At 33.0% G+C, this 10,840-nt stretch overlaps 1 protein-coding gene across 1 annotated transcript in view; it reads left to right on the forward strand.

Moving 5' to 3' along the window:
* LOC110025087 (isoamylase 3, chloroplastic) overlaps window positions 1-10,840 on the forward strand; it is a 92,627-nt gene that overhangs the window by 50,257 nt on the left and 31,530 nt on the right. Inside the window, exons 14-16 of the mRNA XM_020725355.1 lie at window positions 3,830-3,930; window positions 4,598-4,649; window positions 6,766-6,828. Coding sequence (XP_020581014.1) covers window positions 3,830-3,930; window positions 4,598-4,649; window positions 6,766-6,828 — 216 coding nt within the window. The remainder of the gene's footprint in view (window positions 1-3,829; window positions 3,931-4,597; window positions 4,650-6,765; window positions 6,829-10,840) is intronic.

Raw genomic sequence — 10,840 nt, forward strand, 5'->3', positions numbered from 1 at the left:
CTCCCTAGGCAAAATCGACGTTCTGGACGCGTTGGCGTAGTCCGTTTCGTCATCCGGGGTCGCTCGGACGACGTCGTCGACAGTCAGGTCAAAATGCGTCGAAATTCAAATTTCACAAAATCTCGACCCGCGATCGATCGTCACAAGTGGTTTACTCGAGTCCTCGGCAAATAACGGTGCAGGCGATGCGAATTGCAGCAATCGGACGCGTCGACTCTCCGAATCGCGAAGCTGGTGCGCGCAGGAGTGTGAATTGTGCAGAAGGCCACCCTAAGGCTCAAAAAGGTCCTATAGGGGTCCCTTTTGGGTTTCCTCATGTTGGTTTCACCCTTCTAAATGCTAGAAGTCGATACCACACACTTGGAACCACAAAAGAGGACGGAAATAGGTCGAACTAAAACGAGGCGGGCACCACTTCTAAGGTTCTAAGATAATCGCAGGAAGACCCCTAAGGCTAGATCCTAACTCCTACGAGAAAAACTAGACCTCACGAAAATTGAGGTCAACAGATGGTTTATAATTAAAGAAAATAACTAAACTGGTCCTTTGGTCATTTGAGGGTTGCCATTTTAGTACTTGGCTGAAAGGTACCATTTAGGCATTTTGTTCTTAAAACTTTTAATATATGTGCCAAAATGGTCTTGTTATTAAAAGTGATGAATTAATGTTAAAGGTTACAGATGGTGTTAAAAAATAATATTTTAGAAAATTTCATCTTTCAAGTAAGGACATTCTTAGAACTCTCAATCTCTTTAAAATTTTTAAAATTTTCTTAAAAATTTAAATTTCTACTTATGTTGTTTGGGATATAGTCTATTGGTAACGTTCTCTATATCTTTTACTTCATTTTCAAATGCTCTATGTTGAAATTAATTCATATTAAATTTATAAAATTTTGTAATTACTGATATTTTTTTCTTAAAAATATTCCAATTAAAAAAAAATAATGTATTAGCTTTTATAAAAAAATACAATTTGCCTAGTTATTTTTATAACTGTCCATTAACTTTAATTTCTATTACTTTTAAAGGTTGTATTATTTTAGCTCGTATTTAAGAATAAAGTGACTAAATTATATTTTTTATATAGTTTGAGACTAAAAGGGCCTCTTAAAAATAGTTTGAGGACCATTTCCATCATTTTCTTTATACAACTTATTAGTGATGCACAATTAAAAAAAAACATAAAGTTAACTGGCATGATATGGTGATCTGATTCTTTCAATAAATAGGATTTAAACCTCAAGATCTAATGTCATAATGAAGCATCACAATAATTAAGATTTCATGGACGAAATTTATGAAACATTTTAATGTATTACTATATTGTTCGTATTACCTTATCCATCAACATGAAAATTGCAATTTTAACCTCAATAAAAGTATATAATATTACTTTTGCACCAAGTGTCCAAAAATATGTTGTACATAAACTGTATTTTCAAAGATACCTTATTGAAGGTATTTCATATTAGTTTTGTTCTAATCCCCTTTGCAGCTCATCAACTTCTTCATAGGATTTATTGAAAAATGGTCATCAACTAATGGGATATGCTGTATGAACTATTAAAGAAGAGAATCAAAATGACCCTAACCTTTTATCGGGAGCTATTTTAAGTTATATAAAGGATTGATTAAGTTTTCAAATTTCTTAAATAGAGACCAAAATAATTCTCTCATCTAAACTCATGGAAATTAAAGTTAGTAGTATTAAAAATAGGAGTTTTTTGAAAAAGCATATTTTCTTTTTGAATTTTATAGTTTATTACTTTATTTTCTCATATTTATCGAATAATTTCATGTACAATAAGATTAGATTGAGATTATATAGGTTGCAAGGTTACCCTGCTTATTAATTTTTGTATTAAATATTTTTATTTGACATTGGTTTTCTTGATTCTATTATAACAAAATTTATTATATTTATTTTTTTATTATTTTGGAATCAAAATAACTAAATTATCAGTCAAAATTATTTATTACAAAAATCAATTTTGCAACTTGCATAATCTAATCTACCTTTCTTTGTACTAAAAGTTAGTTGCCGTACATGATGAAATAAGTTTTGTAGAAAATTAGAATTACTATAAAATCCAAGAAAAAATATTTTTTTTTGAAATACCTTCGCCTTCAAAACTATCAACTTCAATTTCCATTAGTTTAGAAGATAGTGTTACTTTGAACATTTTCTAAAGAATTTAGGGATTAAATTAGGCTTTTATATAATTTTAAACTAAAATGACTCCCATATATAATCGGGGGACCATTTTGATTTTTTCTCTAAAATAATGGAACTCAATGTGCACATTATAATTTTAAATACTATAAGCACAATAGAAAAACTAAATAATATGCATGCCGATTAAATAACATTTCAAGGATTTATTAAAAATATGGCATTTGACATGAGAGAATTATTTTCACAACTGGAGTGTTGAGTAATCATGGCCGTTGTCATACCAATTGATGTATAAGCATAATCTTAGAGCATTTGAATACCATCATCATCATGGATTATATCATAGAATGGCACCACTATTGTATTACAATGTAAATAATTATTAGTTCTATATTGGAAGCTCTAGGGATAATAGATTGTTGTATGCCTAACTCACAACCCTGACATCATAATAGGATATTGTTCTTATGCCTATTATTATCTGCGAAGAAAATATTTATCATCACTCCCTGACAAATCCCATTGGCATTGCAGAGTGTGGCTCTTACATCTGCTATTTTTAATAGCAGGAAGGTTAGAGTTATAAACAATTAGCATCCTTAGTTTCATAAACGGGTTTCCATTTTTCAACATGTGCATGCAAGCTATTATGCATATTGACTCATCTGCTCTTTCTTCTATGTAATCGCTTTATCTGTTAAAATTATTTGACCTAGATTTGTATTTTGTACTCATAAAAATTTTGTAACTTTAAAATCATATGCATAAGAATTCAATGACATACTAGCAGCACCATTTTTAAAAAGAAGTGCTTAACTTATACGAAAACTTGATTACGTAATCATAACAATTAGATGACATTTAGAATTATAGATATGATGATAACATAATATTGGAGTCGCAAATATGATAATAACATAGCATAATGGGAACATGGTCATGGGAGTGCGTTGGTAGTGGATGGACATTTGGGAATAATAAACAATAACTAGAGAATGATCATAACATTTATGAATATTGAAAAATAGTATGACATTGCATGCATCTCCTGTTTAATATAAAAATTTTAATTAAAGAATTCAGGTAAATTTATAGAATTACTTGTGCATAATGAACATTTTATGGAAGGACGTTTTAATAAACAAGTGCAATCTAATATACTGTGGATAAATGAAACACTAATCTTAAATAGAAATGCAATCTAACGTAGTCTGGATCCTGAGCTAAGGAATGGTATCTTATCCCTTTATAATTTTGCTAACTTATTCTTGATCAATTAAAACTATATAAGCTTTATATGGGGCAATCGTCTTAAAGATTCTTATTTGGGGTATATACATAGATAGCTCACAGTTCTAATGCATCTACATATCTCACACCTAAACTTTCATATTCATACACATAGAACTCAAATCTTTAATATCACATAAAAAGTAGTAGAGTCACCATTTTTTAAAAGTGAAGTACACCTTTTGCATGCATTGGTTTAAAGCACTAAAGTGCTATGTATGTAAATATGAAAATTTAGGTATGAAATATGTAAATACATAGGAATTGTGTGCTTTGTATGCAAATTTCCCTTCTTATTTTATAGAGAAAACATTCTATACCTGATGAAGAATAACATTCCTTTTGTTTTATGCTAAATCAGGCAATTGCAAAGGATGCTGTCTTATCCAGATGTAAATTAATTGCTGAACCATGGGATTGTGGTGGCCTGTACTTAGTAGGAAAGTTTCCGAATTGGGATAGGTAATTTCATCAATGATGATGAGTTTTTTTCAATTTTGCTCTTTTTTTCATTGATATCTCGTGTTTTACTATTTTAAACCTTATATTTTTAGATGAAGATTATAATAATATCTATACGTTCTAATATTATTTTTCCTTTATTCTTAATTTGGCTGCTTTTAATGCTTACTTTTATATACGTTGCATATACTATCTGGATTCTGGACACAATAATTTTTTCAAATTCATAAAAAATTTTAATAAAGTTTTTTTGTTTACAAAAAGGAAGAAGCAATTTATTGCACAAGCATTGCCTGTGGACTTGGATAATCCGTGTTAACTTTTTACTTTATTATCTCTAGTTCTAATGCCATCCGTGATTTTTGTATTTTTTGCTCCTCTACATAATCCTGTTGCTGATATGTAGGACATTGAGGTTATGTAGACCTGGAATAATATTTTCACTTGCATTTCATTGCATGGTGGATAAATTCATATGTGCATACTAAGTTATTAGCTTCCATGTACCGTTTAAGAATAGGGTTCCGTTTAAGAATAGGTTAGGTTTTTTTTTTTTTTTTTTGAAAACACATGTACCTATTCTGAATTGGATTATACTAGCATTGCTTGTGTCATTAGTGAAATTATATGGGTTTTTTTCTGAATTTCTCTTGCTTTTGTTCCGCAGGTGGGCTGAATGGAATGGCAAATATCGTGATGATGTTCGGAGATTTGTTAAGGTAAATTGGATTATATTAGCATTACTTGATATTTCATAGCTATAGAAACGAGAAGAAATGTGCATGTGATAAGCGCTAGCCCTCCCGTGCGGCGGAATTGGTTTGGACCGGCCAGCCCAAGCCAAATTAACGAGCGGCTGATTTAAGCTGAATGGCCCAGTCGTGGGATGTGGAGTGCGATTCCAATGCTCAGGCAGAAGTCACAAAGCCGCTGCTCATGTATAGAAGGAATGGATGTAAGGGGGATTTTGTGGGGAAGGGGGTGGAGGGGGCTAGGGTTTGTTTTGGGGATGTTTTGTTGTGTGTTGGTTGCAGTTTTCCTCTTTTCTTGTGGTGTTCTTAGTGACATTTAGGGTTTGAGGAGACAAGATCTACCTCTCAAACAATATATCATCATTATATTTTGCTTGTTGTCCTTTAAGTTTCATAAGAGATCCATTTGAGTTAGTTTTGATTTGTAGACCCATTTGTCGACAATATACCTTTCTATTGTTAGATCAACTAAATCACAATTATGTGCTCTATAAAGGCATCAAGTTCTTCTTAATAGCTTTTCACTATTGAGAATTAGAACAAGCCTAACGGTTGGTGCAAGGCTCATGAAAAGTGGAGACAATGGAGTATCTTTTCTTAGAACGAGTAGAGTGTTGTTGACATAGGGAAAATACAACAAATGTTAGGAGGTTGGTCCTAATGACATCATGAAAGCTTTTTTAAAATTTAAGGAAGAACAATAAGAAGTATGTTGTTTGAAATCTACAGGAATACGATATAATCACTTTTTATCATGAAAATAATAGAGTATGTCAACACTCCTTGTTGTGATTGTATAAGCTGTAGATAGAAGGAATTGTTTACTTTTTGAGCATGGTAAGCTCTATGATTAATCAAAACTTGTTTTTTTTACCAATAGCTGAGATGCATGCAATAAATAGAGCGAGGAGTGGGACGAATGATGTGAGAATGCATCAAGCTTAGTAAGGAGGATAAACATTAAATAGCACTAATAGGGAGGGAGAAAATTTTTAGAGCAAACTAGTTAGAGGGAAGCGATAGCACTACAAACTTTATATTATATATATAAGGTTTACAACTCACTATGTCTAAAACACCCTGGCTAACACATATAAAGACTTTCTTGTTAGTTATAATAAATTATGATATGGTATTGGTCATAAAAATGAGCTTTAATAGCTTGAAGTCTTTGCAATGATAATTTATTTTCCCTGAAATATCTTTCCTTGGGGTCTTCATAATATTTTACATTTTATCCTTCTATTTTGCTATTCAAAACTGTTAAAACATGCTATTGATATTATGATCATGATATATTTTGGCAATTTAAGTTGTGAAAATCACACATCCTTGTGTAATTTAAAAGTTCGATTACAAAAGGAAAAGAAAGTGTTGATTATCGAAAAAGCTAAATATGCATTAAAAATTGTATATTTCTGATTTTGAAGCTGAGGTGTGATCATGGTTGTTTGTTTGAAGGGCAATAAAAATCAAATAAAAATCTTATTCATCTAATGTTTGCTCATTTGTTTCTTTACCATAATATATTTAAAATTAGATGAATAAGAAGTTATTTAAAACGTTTTTTTATCATAAATTTTAATTGTTATGTTTAATTTAATTGCACATGAAATGCATTATGCATATATCATATAACTTAGTATAAAAATCATAATATTTATCAAATTTTTTTTCATATGAAATGAGAATATCACAAGTCTTTCATACGTTTCACCATATTCTTGTGAAGATATTTGATGAATCTAGTTGTCGATTTAACATTATTATAAAAGATTTAGAGTGTGTATTTACTAGTTTTGTTGAGGATTGATCCAGAGTTATGATTTGGTTGCCTTAATTTTGAGCTAGTGGTCATGATTTAGCTGTAATGTTGGCGTGGAGCTGCATATATTAGCCCCTTCGAATCCTTGTGTTGGAGGGAAGCCTACTGCCTTTATATGATCTCTTTTCTTATGGTTGGTTCTGGTGATTATGTGTTAGTGTAGTCTTATTTTGTTTAATTAAACACTCTTTATTTTATCATAAAAAATAATTGTCATTCTATCGGCTAAGACATCTAAATGCATTCCTTTTTTCGTAGGGTGACGTTGGCATGAAGGGACCTTTTGCAACTCGTGTGTCAGGATCCGCAGACTTGTATCAGGTTTGATTGATATAATTTTTTGTTCTTGTATCCATAAAATTCTAACAATAGCTAAGGTTCTATAATTTTTTATTTTGTAAATGCAATCATACATTAATTTTGTTTATGCTGAATTTGGATGCTTATTTAATATGTTTAATATATATGTACTTGATAATCTTTTATTTATGTTACTTAATTGCATAATCTCTCAACCCAAAAGAAAAAATAATGTTAGGTCAAGCTAATGTTGAAAAAGAAAAGAGTGGCAAAGGATAAATTCACCATTTAAATCTTATCTAGGCATGAAGAGCACCAAATTTAAATCGTAGTCGATATTATAGCCAACTATTTCTTATATATGTTGAGCACTAACCAAGGTGCTTTTTTATTCAAACATGCATTCATGCTTACTAACTGACATTGGCTGTAGCCAAATTTGTATTATTCTTTTTTGTGCATGCTTTGCTTGCATACTGATGTAATTGGGGACTTAAAGAGGCTTTTAGATCTGCATTGCTATTGATGGTTCCATTTGGAGTCCTAATTCCTTTGACTGGTAAATTTGTGGAATTGAGATTAGCTTGAGATCTGTATGAGAGGGAAGAGGAGAGGAAATGTCTTTCTAAAGTCTACTGAACCTAGACCCTTGCCTAGTCGGCCTTTATTCATCCCTGTGCAGATCCTTTAAGCTTTATAGGATTTTTTGGTATGAAGAAACATTTTTTGGAATCTAAATTTATACGATTCGTTGCGCTTCTTGCAAGAAATTGTTTATATTCACAGGTATCTTCTCCCATACAAGTCCCCATGCATGGCATCTATTGCTAGGACCTAAGTGGAGAGTGAGTCAAGCTAGTATTAATTGAGCCATGATTTGATCTTTTTTATCCATTTATTAGTAAAGCGTGGTATTATTCTTTCTTTTTGGTGATATCTATTATCCAAGCCAATAACATTTCTTTGGCCCATTATAATATATTGTAAGAATCATAAGATAAGGCTCATAGTGTTTTCTAGTTGTGGGGTGATAGCTACTTTCCAAGCCAAGGACAGTTCTTGGCCTTGTATAATTAATAGTTGGAATGATAAGATGCACCTTGTCGGTCGCTTTTTAAAAATAATTTAAATTTAATTCAATAAAATAATTTAAATTTAATTCAATATATATATATATATTGCAATGGAGCCAAGAGAGAATGATTTTGCAAAAATCCTAGGAAAAGCCAGAGGTTTTTTTAGTGCGGGGCGTGGGATAAAACAGGGTGACCCCTTATCCCCTACTATTTTCATTTTAATATTTGATTATCTTTCTTGCCTTTTAAAGAACCTTTTCAGAAGAAACCCCACTTTGCAATACGCTCATAAATCTAATACGTTGGTAACACATTTAACGTATGTTGATGATATGATATTGTTCTCCAATGCTAGCAAAAAAGTGGTGAGCGATATTTACAGTTTAATAGTGGATTTCCAATCTGTATCTGGACTCCTATTTAATGCCAATAAATGCAACTTATACATGGGAAATTTGGTCAATCGCTCTAATGCTTGTTGGATTGCCAATTTTACTAGGTTCTCTATCTCTACCCTTCCTCTTAAATATTTGGGGTCTTCTTAGTTAAAGGAAGGAAGAGACGAATTCAGTTTGATGAGGTGGTGGAAAAGGTGCGTAAGAAAATCTCAGATTGGAAAAATAATTTCCTCTCTTTTGGGGGCAGAATTAAGTTGCTCAGGAGTATTTTACATTCTCTCCCTTTATACACTCTTAAAGTTTTCCAACTTAAGAAAAGTACTCTTTTGAGCCTCGAAATATGTTTTAATAAGTTTTTATGGGTGGAGAATCATTCTGGTAGAAGATGAATGCCTTGGAAGAATATTTGTAAACCACTTTATGCTGGTGGTTTGGGCTTCAAATCTCTGCACCATATTGCTGATATTAATGTTTTTTATTAATGTTAATGTTTTTAAACAATGGTTCAATTTTCGGAAAGGTGATTCTTTGTGGGCCATTTTCATGCATGAGAAATATTGTCACTCTTCTCATCCGGCATTGATCAACTGGCGGTTGGGGGATTCCACTATGTGGAAAAGAATGCTTCATATTAGAGACTGGGTAAAAGATTTCATTTATTGGGAGGGGGGGAGTGGAGACATTTTCTTTTGGCATGACTGCTGGTCCCATGTTATGCTTAAAATGAGGGATGCTAGGACTTCAAGTTTTATGGTTTCTGACACTTAGGAGGATGGTCATTGGAATTTTCCTTATCTCCTTAGTCTTCTTAGTTTTGAGGGAGCTACTTTTATCTCAACTATTCCTATTGAGTCTCATTTGCAAGATACTCCTACTTTGAAACATCTAATGCCATGCTCCACTACCAAATCTTTATATTCCGCTTTACATAATTTTCAAAAGCTCCCTTGGGGAGAGGGGGTGTGGAGTTGGGCTTTAACTCCCTCTATGTCTTTCCTGGCTTGGCGGATTTTTCATTATGTTATTCCTTGTGATGATATCTTAAAAATGAAGGGGTTGAGACTTGCTTCACGTTGTTGTTTGTGTAACTCGGCTGAGGAGACCGTTGACCATATTTTCTTTTCTTGCCCTTTTTCAATTTACATTTGTAGGAATATTGGCATGTGGTTTGGTACTATTGTGAATCCGGAGCGGAATCTCTTGCTTACCATTATAATTTGCAATCCGGATCGAAAATAGAAGCATTTGTTGCAAGTCTACCCGTATATTATATACTGGTTTATTTGGACAACTCGTAATGACATTATCCTTAAGGGTAAGGCCATTCAGAATAGAATGGTCTTTACTAATATTATTGCCTATATTAATAAACTTTGGAGAACTGGTAATGCTAAACAAAGCTTCTTTTCTGATATTAATTATTTTCTATGGGGGCTGTAATTATGGCTAAGAGATCTCTTCTTCCTGTTTTGGTGAGATGGAGGCCACCTCCCAGGGGTTGGATAAAGTTTAACACTGATGGGAGTTACAAATCTAGCAGTGCGGGCTGCGGTGCTAGAAATTGTGTAGGGAATTATATTTTCTTTTTTTCTTCCCCATCTTACGTTGATACTTCTTTGGAGGCGAAGGCTCAGGCTATTTTGATGGCTGTCATGATAGCACACTCTCTTAAATGACAATTTATTATATTTGAATGTGATGATCGCATTTTGGTTGACATTATTGCCAATGGTGCCTAGACACCTTGGGACATCCTCTATTATATTAAGAGGATTAAATGCTTAATTACTAATATGAATGTCATAAGGAGCTTCAATTATCGGGAGAGAAATTAACCCGCAAACCGGCTTGCTAGCTTGGGTAGCGCCTCTAATAACTGTTGGGTGGGATCTGATCCCCCCTCTCCTTTAAACATTTTGTTGGTTGTTGACAAGCTTGATGCCCAATATGTACGTCGGGATGTTTCCTCTTAATTTTATTATCTATTTGGTGGTACGGTTTGGCCTTGGATATCAATGGGGCTGTCCTTACATCTCCGTTCCTACTACAGTGGCTCTCGGTTGGGGCGGTTTTAGCCGCTCACCAGATTATGGTGGTACCTACTTTTGGGTTTTGTGGTACTTTTTTTGGGTGTCAGCCTTTGCACATGAGTTTACGGGTTTTATTGGTTTCATTAACTTAATCTCTACTTTCACGGGTCCTCTCTCTTTTTTTGGCCTTTATTACTGTAGGTTTTCTCGTGGAAAGCTGATGTTTGTGATGCTGATGCCGCTTGAAGCTCTTCATTTTGTTTTTGTGTTCTTTTTTCACTTTTTGGTGTACATCTTTTGTAGGGTATACGATTTCCTTGGTGTATTGGATTTATTGTCCTTTTTTTGGTACACTTTTTTTACTTTTATCCTTTTGGTGTGGAGTTGTAACGTGGATAATGGAACCCTAGGTTTTTTGTTTTTAGACGACATTCCTGATTCCCTCCATATTTTTGTACTATTATTTTATATTAACACACACACACACACACACACACACACACACACACACACACACACACACACACAG

The sequence above is a fragment of the Phalaenopsis equestris genome, unplaced genomic scaffold (genome assembly GCF_001263595.1).
Source record: "Phalaenopsis equestris unplaced genomic scaffold, ASM126359v1 Scaffold000287, whole genome shotgun sequence".
Classification (NCBI taxonomy): Eukaryota; Viridiplantae; Streptophyta; class Magnoliopsida; order Asparagales; family Orchidaceae; genus Phalaenopsis; species Phalaenopsis equestris.